Raw genomic sequence first — 13,930 nt, forward strand, 5'->3', positions numbered from 1 at the left:
AAAAACTTAACCTGGGTCTGAATTAGTTTTTACTCTAGGTTAAGCTTCTTCAGAGACTGCCACTGAGAGCACTTTTAGAGTTAGATTGTAGTTCTTCATTTAAAATGTTATTTTTATGTGTTATAGTCTATTTATATATTTTAAGTTTCGCATGTGTGTCAAACTTGTATCCTTTGTTATTTATTATTATTTTCACATTGTTACTTATGGTTATGCATGTTTCCCTTGTTTCATTGAGATAACATGAAAATTTTGTTTATTTTCTGTGTCGTTTTTACAAAAAGCTACATTCTCTTTTCCCTAAGTCTTAGCAAGATCTTACAATATTCTATGATCTAGAATATTCTTAGATCTCATTTTATTGCTCAAACAGATCCAATTAGTTAAATAAAATACTCAATGAATATTTCTGTTCAATCAGCATTTATGAAACACTCTCTTGAAAGATACAGAATTGTCTAAACTAAGGAAATTTAAATAAAATATTTTTTATGTCCACTGCATTGTCCACAATCTTGTGCCAAGAGATTTTCAATTCTTCCTTCAAACTTATTAATAGTTTACGGTTAGTAGTACATTTTACACAGATAAATATATTATTTATAGTTCATTTAAAATATATTGTATTATTTATTTATAAATTACATTGCATCATACAGCAGTTTTTTTTTAAATATAAATACCAGATGTGTATAAAATACAAAGTGAACAGATTATTAAACAACTTGTGCCCTTTGACACACTTGTGAAATTTTAAATTCACAAATAGTCTACAACACAAAAATAATATTTTAAATTAATAAATACAATCTAAATCACTTAAGAAATAAAATGCAAGAAGTAGGAGCTAGTAATGACAGTTGTAAATGAAGGCATTTCTGAAGTTCACAATATTGAAGAAATTGTTATATATGAAATGTTTTTTACAGATACCCTTTAAGATTATAATACGTGCTTTAGCATAAAAAAAAATTGACAAACCATCATTTTACTGAAAAAATTGCCTGAGATGGATACAATGTTCACTCAGTGATGATTACTAGTAACAAAGAACAGAATGTATCGATTAAACATGCTTGAATGTAGAGATAGTTATTAGTAAATAAAATTCAGGTGTGAAATTCAACTTGCAGAACAAAACATGACAGTATAATTTGGAACACATCTAATAGTTCCTAAACAAACAAGACTCATACAGACAACAAATGATATGGCAAATATGTTTTAAAAGTATTACAGGGTTTAACTGGTACATTATGCACCTGTGGAACTACAATTAAGGCTGAGAAATATTGTAAATTCTTAATTAAAAAGTAAATTTTACAATTGAATGAAAATATCCAGAACTTATGGCTTGAAAATTATTCTTACTGTACAGCAACACTCATCTAGAGAGATCCAGGATTGTCTAAACAAAGAGAATTTAAATAAAACATTTGTTTATGGTGACCACATTGTCTAGATTTTGTACCAAATGATTTTCAATTCTTTCTTTAATTCTATTAGTACTTTATGATTAGCAGTATGCATTATTAAATAGATAAATATATATTATTTATTATTAATTAAAAATATATCATTTATTTATAGACTGTACTTCATCATAAGTATTTTTGGTGTTTAATATACTATAATAACATACTATACTCGTACAATAAAAAGTTTTCATATGTATTCACATGAATGTTTCATTAACATTTTTGTTTTATTTGTACATTACAGGTAGGTGCGACTGTTTTTTTTTTTATAAAGGAAAGGGTTTTTTTCAGCGACTACCACATTTTTTGTTGTATTCATCTAATTAGAAAACCAAAAGGCAATGGAACGTAGTTACTGGCTTCCTTAGATTCTTAGCCTTGTGGAGTATGACTGAGGGGTCTGATGCTGTTACAAAATGTATGGATAGAATAGATATATGGGTGGCTACGGGCTTGTCTGGATGCTTACTTTGCCAAGACAGGTATTTTGGCATCAAGTCCCAGTTAGCGGAGATATTCGCTATTAGGATAAGAATAGATATGTGAAGAAACCTGTGAAGGATATGGGAGGGTCTAGGCACTGACCTCGTTCCCTAAAGTAGACCAAAGTAGAAATAAGTAGGCCATGTTTTCATTAGAGGCTTATTAAATTTGTGAATCTGTTTTTTGATTTTTAAGTAAATCAGGAGGGCTGTGTAATTGAATTGCAGGACAAAATTATTGTTGTTGCAATCAAAACTTGTTTTGTTCGAATGAGGATAGGATTTTTAGTGTTTAAGCACTCATCAATTAATGATCTGAGTGCGTAGTCTAATTGAAGTTGGTGTTAAGACTCAGTTTCATTTGCTCCTTTTTTATTAAAAGGAGGAACTTTAAATTTTAAAATTAAAATTTTTACCTTTTTCTTACTTATAATTCTCACTTTTTTTGTTACTCTTTATAAATTGTTACCTTTTTTATTGTTATTAATTGAATTTGTCTAATGCTCTATATTTTTAATCACTTTTGTTCCATCCTCCAAAGACTCAACTTGTGTTTGTTACAAATGTATAATTAATTAATATAATGTTTTATATATATGAATTAAAAGTTCAAAGATTATAATAAAAATAATTTATATTATAAATGAAATAAAGACTTTTATTTATTTGAATGAACCAGCAAATAATAGAATATTTAGAATAATTAAACCTAACTTAGGTATTAAACCAAAGTGGCATTTATTCAACATTTATGGTTCTCCAGGACATATATAATTTGTAACTTTGAAGAATCATCATTTCAGTCTTCCAGAACTATGGATAAAATCTGAAATTTTGAAGAATTTTAATCTTCAACAAATTACTACATTAATAGGGCTCGCAGCAATTTGATCTATATCATTTATATAATATCTTTTTTTAATTTATTAATACATTAATTTACATTGTCTCATCATTTATGTAATATCATTTGATTCATTTCATATTTAATTTACTTAATAATATTAATAATTTATGTTATTACTATTAATATGGATAGGGAAAAATTAATTAGATAAAAAGGGTTAATAAAGGCCGCTATAACTAGGATTGTCACATTTACTCACAATTATGATTCTTCATAAGGAGAATTTCCTACCTTACAAATTAAAATAAGGAATCTTCTTGAATTGGAAAGCAAATATGACATCATTCAATCAGAAATTAAATTGGAATTTGTTGATAAGGTTTTAGCTTCGCATTGTACACAATGTAAAGTCCATTGAACTGTAAAGTCCAAATTGCAACATTTAATAAACAATAGTAAAAAATCATCTAATCAAGAATTTAGTTCAAATACATTTAAACAAACACAATTACAACCCATTAATATACCTTTATTTAGAGGTAATGTGTTAGAGTGGTAACACTATTTTAATATATTTATTGATTTAGTACATAATAGAGATTTATCTAATATTCAGAAATTACACTATTTACATTCCTCTTTGAAGGATGAAGTCTTAATTATCATTAAAAATTTGCCAATAACAAGTGAAAATTATGTTAATGCTCTAGAATTATTAAAAACACGATTTGACAACAAATATACAATTGCATTTCATAATGCTGAGTGCATTTTAAGGGTCAGATTCTATAAAAAGAGAATCCATAGATACTTTATCCAAATTTATTAATGAAATTTCCTCGTATATGAATTTGCTTGCAGCAATGCAACTTCATGTAAACACATATGAATTTATTGTTGTCCAATTTCTAACATCTAAATTGGACTACAATACCTCAAAATTATGGAAGGAAAAGTTGTCAAATCAAATATTTCCAGCTTTTAAAGACTATCGAATTTCTTAATTCCACACAATCTTTAATGCATTCACTTCAAACATCCAAGTGAAAACAGAAAACAAAACAAAAATAGTGTTATAACAATTTAACCAAAGCTTTTAACAAATGCTTTATCTTGAATCATAACAAGCAATTTAAAGGAAATAATGTCACTTTTTATTCAAAATTTAGCAATGTAAAGAATCTTAAGAATTAATGTAAGAATCTTTTTTCAATGGTGATTCAAAAAAGATTCACCATTCATGTAGAATCTTATTAGATTCTGGTAGCCAGGCAAATTTTTGCACATATAAATTTACCTGAAAATTAGGACCTAAAACTTATTAAAAATGATCTCCCCATTTCATGCATAAATAACTCATTATCTCAATTCAAACACAATGTTACACTTACATCACTCTTGACATAAGAACTTTCATTCAAAGTGCTATGTGCTGTTTTATCTGATATATCAGACAGCCTTCCGTCAACCACATTTGACAATTCTAATCTTAATCTTCCTCATAATATATTTCTAGCAGATCCCAAGTTCAACATAGAAAATAACATTGACATACTAACTGGAGCTCAATTCTATTTGAGTCTTATCTTGCCTGGAAATTCATTCAAAATTCCAGATATCCTAAGGAAACTAAATTAGGACAAATACGTAGTGGTCATCTTACTGATAACGTAAAGGCAACAATACTGTCACATCATTTCTTGCTCGTAACACTCATAAAAATCTCTCAACTATACTCAAGAATTTTGGGAAAAATTCTTCAGTTAATGAAACCTTTACATGTGAAAAAAATGTTCAATCCAACACTACCAAAATAATCAACGCAAATTTGTCACGTTGTTACTGTGCAAAGATAGTAACATTCAACTAGGTGATTCTTTTGTTAATACTAAAAATAGATTCTTATCTTAAGATAGAAAACTAATTAACAATGCCGCCAACCTTAAAAGGACTACTTTGCTTTCATTCAGGAATATTTAGAATTAGGTCACATGTCATTACTCAATTCCAATGATTTGTTAACAAATCGAATGTGTGCTATTTACCTCACTATCCAGTATTCAACTACTAAAATTTGAATTGTCTTTGACGGTTCAGCTAAAATTACTAATGGCCTATCCCTTAATGATACTTTATTGGTTGAACCTGTAATCCAACAAGACCTATTTTCCACGTTGCTTAGATTGAGTATCCATAATTACGTTTGACATAGCTACAATGTATCATAGGTATTAGTTAAACCTAGTAATTCAGATTAAGAAATAAAATACTTTGCATTACAAACCATTATGTATGGGACCACTTGTGCATCATATTTAGCCACTAGATGTCTAATTCAAATGGTTAATGAAAATGAGAATTATTTTCCACAAACCACTAAGGCCATTTGAAATGATTTTAATGATGATCTCATAACAGGTTCAGATAACTTAAATGAAGTTATTCAATTGAAAATTTATATTTTTAAATTATTACTGAATAATTCTTCAGACATGCTACTTTTCCAAATTACTCATCCTAAAAAAAAACACTAAAAAAATATTTTGTCCATTACAGCAAGTATGTTTGATCCTTTAGGGCTTTCTCACATAAATGTTTTATGCAATCGTTGTGCAACTTAAAATTAATTGGGATGAAATATTACCAAACACGTTACTGACAGAATGGCTCAATTTATACAATCAGCTGCATTTGATTGAATCAATTAAAATAGATTGTTCCATCAAACCTAACATTGATTATAGAATTAATTCTATTCAAATAAATGGATTTTCCAATGCCTCTATAAAAGGCTGTGACTGTTGCATTTATATATGAATTGTATACACCAACCACACAACTTCTTCCAATTTACTTTGTTCTAAATCAAAATTAGCACTCTTAAAACAAATTACACTACCAAGACATGAACTTTGTGGTTGTTTACTACTTAGTCATTTATTATGTAAGGTAGTTACTGACTTAAACATACAGTTTGATGAGATATACACAGATTCTACAACAGCACTACATTGGATTCATGAACAACCATCTAATTGGAAGGTTGTACACCAAGTAAATTACTTGACATGTCACTTTGATGACATGGTCCTCAATGTCTTTCACAATCTTCTTTCCATTGGCCAGAAAATAATATTACTTTATTAAACTGTAATATGAATTCTCAATGTTTAATAGAAAAATGCAAAAATTTAGTAACTTCATTTGTATTTACTACATTTGTATTCGATTACATAGAACAATTTTCTTCATTACACACTTTAATTCGCACATTTAGTTTTTTTTAAAGATTTTTTCATAATACTAAATCAATTAAAATAGAACAAATCATTAGTTCCCTAACTACAAAGGAATTAGATCATACTCTTTAATTGTTTTATTCAGCAATCACAACACATGCATTTTAGTAACAAAATAAATAATGTTAGAAACAATCAAACTATATCTAGTCGTAGCAAACTTATATCACTTGATCCATTTCTGGATAATGTAGGCTTACTTCTTGTAGGAGACAGATTCAACATTCTGTATTACATCATCATGTTAAATATCCTCTTATTTTACATCCAAATGTTACAAAACTGATTATAATGCTGAGCGTTTGCTTCTTTTGCAATCGAGTGTTCAATTAACACATCACTCTTTATGTCGGAAATATTGGATTTTAAATAGAATTATTGGTGAGAATTATTTCTTCTATCATTTGTAAATGTATGATATGCGTTTGATATAATGCAAAAAGCTAGGTAACAGCTTGATCAGTTACCATCTTCCAGTGTTATTCCTTCCTGATCATTCTCTCTCTACATGCATAGTAGACTACAGCAGTCCAATTATGATTTGTCATGGCAGGCAGAGGTTTAAGACCTTAGTAAATCTTATACAGCTTTTTTCATATGTCTCATTACTAAAGCTATTCATTTAGAATTAGTTTCTGATATGACTACACAGTCATTTACTGTAACATTTAAAAGATTTATATCACTAGGGGTATTCCCATTCAAGTCTTTTCTGATAAAGTTCCAACTTCTGTTGCACCAAAAATATACTTTATAATTTGTATCAATTTTTAAATTCAGAAAAACTAAAATCAGACATTCAAGCATTCACAACTACACATATAGCCTCATTTATTCCTCCCTCTTCAGCACATCTTGGTGGTTTATGGAAAAGCACAATCAAAAGCGTTAAAATTCATATGCATCGTGTAATTGTACAAACAATCCTTAATTTTGAGGAATATTTGCATCCTATCTTTGTTATTTCAATAGATCATAGAGACCCAGAATCTCTATCCACTGGACACTTTCTCATAGGATATCCGCTCACTTCCCTGCCTGAACCCAATTACCAATAAATTAAAATTAATTGCTCAGGCTGTTGGCAATTATTCCAAAAATCTATACAATCTATCTGGAGATGATGGTCTAAGGAGTATTTACAGCAACACAATAAATGGCGTTTTCCATCTCGCAATCTTTGTGTTCGAATTTAGTATTAGTTACCAATGAAAATTCTTCACCCATGTATTGGAAACATGGAATTATCACCCAGGTTTACCTAGGCTCTGCCTAGTAAGGGTTGTTGATTTACTTGTAGTTAATGTTGATTAAAAAGACCTGTGCATAAATTATGTCTATTACCAATTTAAAATGACTGATTTAAATAATAATATTAAGTAATATTTTTTATTGATTTAATTATTTTCATACTATTGTTCTTGTAATTTCATTTGAGTTATATTCTTATAATATAATTTAACATGCTTAAATATTTATTAATATTTTAATAACCTAATTTACATTTTGTATTAATTTAATTATGATTTCACATTTATATTACACATTATATGATTATGTATTGGATTTATATATTAGGTGCAATAAGACAACAGTAATAGTTTACTGATCGAGGATTAAGGTTCTCTAGATTTATTTATTATTTAAGATTAATGTGAATGTAATTTCAAACTATTATAGGTTAAAATATTCAATTGTATTATTATTTATTTAAGCAATATGCTGATTATTATTATTCATAATACTATTATAGCTTTTTAATTAATTTATTATACATTTATATGAGTACTATTAATAGATCACAAATGAATGTAAATAACATTTCAACTAAACATAAGTATTAACAATTTAATTATATTATTGTTCATTTATTCATAACTAAACTTGTTTGTTATTCTGTTGAATTGTAACATTATGGATTGTATCAAGTATGTAACTTATTATAATTGCGAAATTCATATGATTCGTGTTATTTAAGTTTCATTTATAATGTTAAACTACTAATATGATGTAATTTTTGGCAGGATATGATTTTTGGCATGTTAAGACTCAGGTTTCATTTGCTCCTTTTTTATTAAAAGGAGGAACTTTAAATTTTATTAAAGGAGGACTTTTAAATTCTCGCCTTTTTTATTGCTCTTATTAATTGAATTTGTCTAATGCTTTATTTTTAATCAATGTTGTTCCACCCTTCAAAGACTCAACTTGTGTTTGTTACGAATGTAATGTATATTAATTAATATAATTATGTTATATATATGAATTACAAGTCCAAAGATTATAATAAAAATAATCTATATTATAAAGGAAATAAAGACTTATTATTTGAATGAACCACCAAATAATAAAATATTTAGAATAATTAAACCTAATCGAGGTATTGAACCAAGGCGGCATATGATTCGACAGATATGGGAAGAGTTTTTGTGTGAAACCTTTGGTGTAAGAGGAAGGCATGAGGATCACACTTCTGTTAATTGGTTAATCTGATTGTTGACGGTTGTAAGTTATCATAGGTGGTCATGGTTGAAAGGGGCCATACAAAGGTGATAGTAAATTGTGTAATTACACTGATGGAAATATCTGCAGAAGCATTTGCATAAGTGGACAGAAGCCAAACTGATGACTGTGATGTGTTATCAGGTTTAGAGGGTCTAAAAGTTGACCTTTGGTAAAGCCCATCAGGCTAAGAGTGGAGGGGGTGGAGCGGTGTGGTGACCAGAACGTCACAAGGCAGTCTTCTCCTACGGGGTCAGAATGTATTTATCCAAATGCTTCAAGAGTAGAAGTTACTTCATTAATTAGATTTCAATTAAAATCAAAAGTAAGTGTGCTTTCAATTAGATTTAGAATAAACTGGACAAAAATTCAAATCTTGATTCTGTAGCTCAGGGAATGATGATAGTATTAGATAATAATAAAAATTATCTGAAATTATAAAAATGTACTTTATGAAATTACTATTCTCCACAGTATTGTAATTTATAAACCATTACTCAGTCAGGTTTAGGATTGGAGGAAGCCAATTTTATATATTTTTTGAAAACACCTGACTGCTAAGACCAATAGCGTCATTACATAAGTGTTACAATCCTTATGTAAGGACTCAGAGAGTCCTTACTGAACTGAACATTATTAATATAAAAAAAAATAATGCAAGAATAGTTAAAAGCTGATAAAATCTTGTCGGTGACATTTTATAGCATGAAGTTAAAATAGCGTAGATGAGCTGAAATTGAACAAATTTGTAAAAAAATCGTTGTAAAAAAAACAGTTATTATAAATTGTAACAAAAAAATGTATATAGATAGATATATTACCAAGTTTTTGACCAAAAGCATGAAGTCTAAAAAAAAATCCATCTGGTCTTCCTTCAAATTCTTCTTTGTTAAGTACTTCACGGATCATTTTATAACCAGATACAATAACTAGACGATCAGAACCTAAACGCAAACCAAGTAATGATCCATACTTGCTTGCTAATTTTTCCCAGATCCGATGAGTCAATTTATACTGTTTTAGTAATTGACGAAACTGCAAATAATTACCAACCAATGGCATCCATTGAGGTCCTAAAATAAATACACAATTCTAGAATAGAAATACACCATGCAAAGTGTAATAATTTCAGTAGATACTGAATAAAGTAATAACAATTTTTTTAAATGTATAACAAGCCAGTTTTCTGTTCTTCTTTGTTCTTTGTTCATGTACAATATTTTAATAATCAAAAGTACTTAAACTTAATAAATGAAAAGGTTAAAGGTTAAAAACTAAATAAAAGTTAAAAACTGAGAAAGTGAAATGTCAAAAAATTATAATAATGTTGGAATTCTTTATGGTAGAATATCTTAACTATGTTCTAAACGCTTTCAACTGTTTCCCCCCCCTTTTTTAATACATTTCTCATTGATGAAGAAACTCACAGATTACCTACATTAAAAGATAATGTCATATGTATTTATATATTTACTGTAACTCTTCATTTAATTATTAATTTCATAATTCATTTAGAAAATAACACATTTTTTAATTTATCAAATTTTTATAATTTGATAAATGTTCAAATTTTGTTATAAAATATTCATGTACATATTTAATGGGATAATAAACTTTTGATGTTTATAATGTAATAATAAACATCCAAGAAATGAAGTTATTTATTAAAAGTAATGAAATTACTTTTAATTCTATATTGCTTTTTTATTTGTCTTTGGGTTAAAAGATACGTAAAAGTTCTAAGTAACTGTAGGGATTCACTTCATTTCTCATGCAAAATAAGAAAAAGATGTCTATAGGCAATATAGCATGAGACATAAGAAATATTTGAATTTAAGGAATGTAATCATTTTCAATAACAATAAGCAACCCATCACAGGTTTTCTACAGAAAGTGGCAAGTGAAGTGATTTCCCATTACCTTTTTTGATGAGCCAATAAACTGTTGTACATCAGCATTCTAAGTTTATTAAACGGCAGGTAATATTCAACACTACAAGTGACAGCTTCATTATGTTCACCAAAATATTGGCTGTATAATGAATAAATACTATTCTCAAAGAAAATAATTCTGACTAGTAACTCTTGTACTCTGATGTTTTTACATTTATCATACTTATTTGGCCGTTTCATTTTTGTTGAGACGCAATGCATTACATAAGATGAAAAATACTATGTATAATCATTTTCCAGACTAATGACAGTGAACCATTTATAATTCTAAAGATTGAATGGAACTGTAAAAAATTTGAAAACCTCTGTTCTAGTAATTTTCTTCTGTTAATTCAGTAATTTTTTTTGTTTATATTTATAATAGATTAAGAAAATATAACTTACAATTAATAATCTACAGTTATATAAAATCTGGACACTTTAAATTGTTGTAATTAATACACAGAAAATCAACAGAGAAATTCTGCTATGCTAGATTACCATAATGGTTAAAAGTGTTTGAAAAGTACTGTTGAGTACTTATTTTACCATCTGTACAAAGTTGCCAGGAGAAACCAAACAATCGTAAAATGTGGTATCAATTATTTGAACAAATAGTTGTAAAGAGAAATGAGGTCAATTACTAAACTTTGGATGTCAGATGAAGCCCATTTACATCTTAACAGATTTGTAAATGAATTATACTTCAGGTTTTGGGCACAAGATAATCCTACACAGCAATTTTCAAGGTTACTCTTTAATGTGCAGTTTCATCGTGTGGTGTAATACTAGGACCTTATTTTTTTTGAAAATGAGTATGGCTTCACGACTACAGTCACATCAGATTGATACATTGTCATGCTGAAAAATTTTGTTGCACAAAAACTCAAAACATTTCATAAATATTGACATCATTTGGTTTCAACATGATGGATTAACATCACGCACATGAATATCGATGGCTTCTGTACACCAATTTTTTTGGCAACTGTATAATTTTAAGAACTGGTGACATTACATGGTCTGGTGTGTGATATAATCAACCTACTACAACAGAAGAACTAAAAGCAAAGATCCAAACAACATTTGTTAAATTCCTGTTGAAATGTTGCATTGAACCATGCAATTTCACTAAGAGAGGGAGGAATGTCTACGCAGAGATGGAGCTCACCTACAAGATGTGATCTCAATAAATAAATTTTGTATTTGTATTCATAAATGGCATGTCTTTTTCTATTTAAATGTTATAAATAATAATATAATTTTTTGTAAGATTTAACTTTCCCTGAATCACTCTACTAAAAAAAATGTTTGCAGAAAAGCTCTCCTTGCTTGTCTTATTCTGATTTCAATGCCTGCCTTACTTTATCCATCTTTTGACTACCAAAATAATAATATTTTATAATTTTTGGTACAATACATTCTCTTTACACTTACTTCTTTATTAAAATATTTCCTAACACATTTTATTACCTTTGATTTAATCTTACTTAATTTTAAATTGATCCTAGCAATAAATTCATTTCATTCAGGAATTCTTTTTAACTTTTTTTCCCCCAAAATAATACAATCAACAAATTTTAGTTTAAAATTAAGTTTCCTTCAATTTCTTATATTGGTTTTACACACAGTTGAGAAACAAATGGGGCAATTTATATACATCTAACTCTTTTCCAAATCGAAATTTGTCTTCATTTTATACTCATATCATTACTATATTTGAGGATGTCAATTATTATTCACAATTTAGTTATATTTTTGTTTATGTTGATAGTACTGTCATGTTGCGTAGATGACGCATGCGTGGTTTAATTGTTGTTATGTCTGTGCAGGTTTGATGCACAGACATAACAACATAGGTTAGTTCCATTATCACTGCCCTGCCGTTAACCATGGCTGCTCCACTTTCAGTTTGCACCAAAGAAGATTCAGTGATCAGTTTTTTGTGGCCGGAAGGTGCATCAGGGGCCAAAATTCATCGAAGACTATCGGTACAGTACGGGAATAGTGTGTTGCCACAACAGAGTGTCTACGAATGGATTGAAAAATTCAAAAACAGTCGTACAAGTGTTACGTACGATGAAGGAGCCGGACGACCGTTTACTGCCACAAATGAGGAAAACATTGAGCATGCACGTGACATGGTTTTCTTAGACAGACGAGTAACTATTGATGAAGTGGCAGATCATCTGCAAATTAGTCACTGTTCTGCCTACGAAATCATCCATAACAGACTTGGGTTTCATAAAGTCTGTGCTAGATGGGTCCCAAAACAACTCACACAGTTGCATAAACAAACGCGCTTGGACATCTGCCAAAAACATTTGGATCACTGTGGTAATGAACGGGACATCTTAGACAGAATCATCTCCGGCGACGAAATACGGATCCAGCATTATGAGTCGGAGAGTAGACGGCAGGCAGAGTATGGAATGAAAACATCCAAATTTGCCCTGCAAAAAAAAGTTGAAGACCCAACTGTCCGCAGGAAAACTGATGCTTATGGTTTTTTGGGACTCACAAGGCCCAGTACTGGAACATTATGAGGAAAGGGGCAAAACAATAAACAGTGCGCGTTACAGTAAGATGCTTACTGCCAAGCTGAAGCCTGCAAACGCCGAGGACTGATGTCGAAAAGTGTTGTGTTGTTGCACGACAATACCCGTCCACATAGTGCTGCCCGCACTGCTGAAACGCTTCAGAAACTCAACTTTGAAGTACTGGCCCATCCTCCGTATAGTCCTGATCTTGCCCCTTCTGACTACCACTTGTTTGGTCCACTCAAAGAGGCATTAAGGGGCGTCTATTTACCTCGGACAAAACAGTGAAAGAGGCGGTGCATTCCTGGCTCGCAGCTCGACCGAAAACCTTCTTTTATAAGGGCATCAGGAAGCTTGTGCAACAATGGACCAAATGTATTGAATTGCAAGGGGAATATGTTGAAAGATGATATACATGTAAGTTTCCTATTTGTCAATAAGATTTATAACTACATTGCAGATAATAATTGACTTACCCTTGTAGTTCTTCAACCAACTACATAGTCCTCTTTCCCTATATTTCAGACTAATTTTTCATAAAATTTTGAAAAGTTTTTCCACTCTACATTAATTGATATCTCAATATTTTCAAAAGCTATGTAGACAGCTTTGTCTTAAGGATGCCTTTCAAGCGGTTTTTGAAATTTAAATTGTCTTCATACTGTATTGCATCTAACCCTCTTCTACATACATATGCCTGTAAACATCCTAATCTTGTTTTTCAGTGTACAAAACATTAGAATTCTAGTTCAATGTAATAATTCAATGTAAAAATTATAATTTTAGAAGATTCAGTTAAGAACCCTATCACTTGATTTTTTAAATGCTTTAAACTTCTATATCATATTCCCTTT

General features: G+C 29.4%; 2 protein-coding genes across 8 annotated transcripts in view; one reads left to right on the plus strand and one right to left on the minus strand.

The window, feature by feature from the left end:
• The window catches only part of LOC142326454 (uncharacterized), a 161,834-nt gene that overhangs the window by 120,079 nt on the left and 27,825 nt on the right, over positions 1-13,930 (plus strand). For 5 of the 6 annotated variants that reach the window (XM_075368984.1, XM_075368985.1, XM_075368986.1 and 2 more), the window contains one exon: positions 1,723-8,399. The exons of the other annotated variant lie outside the window; for it this stretch is intronic. The gene's annotated coding sequence lies outside the window, so the exon portion shown is untranslated. Of the gene's footprint in view, positions 1-1,722; positions 8,400-13,930 lie in introns of those variants that run through there. 6 annotated transcript variants of the gene reach the window in all.
• The window catches only part of LOC142326452 (methyl farnesoate epoxidase-like), a 42,308-nt gene that overhangs the window by 27,411 nt on the left and 967 nt on the right, over positions 1-13,930 (minus strand). For both annotated transcript variants that reach the window (XM_075368981.1, XM_075368979.1), the window contains exon 2: positions 9,427-9,678. In XM_075368981.1, the coding sequence (XP_075225096.1) occupies positions 9,427-9,678 (252 nt within the window). The remainder of the gene's footprint in view (positions 1-9,426; positions 9,679-13,930) is intronic.

The sequence above is a fragment of the Lycorma delicatula genome, chromosome 6 (assembly GCF_047948215.1).
Source record: "Lycorma delicatula isolate Av1 chromosome 6, ASM4794821v1, whole genome shotgun sequence".
In the NCBI taxonomy this organism is placed as follows: Eukaryota; Metazoa; Arthropoda; class Insecta; order Hemiptera; family Fulgoridae; genus Lycorma; species Lycorma delicatula.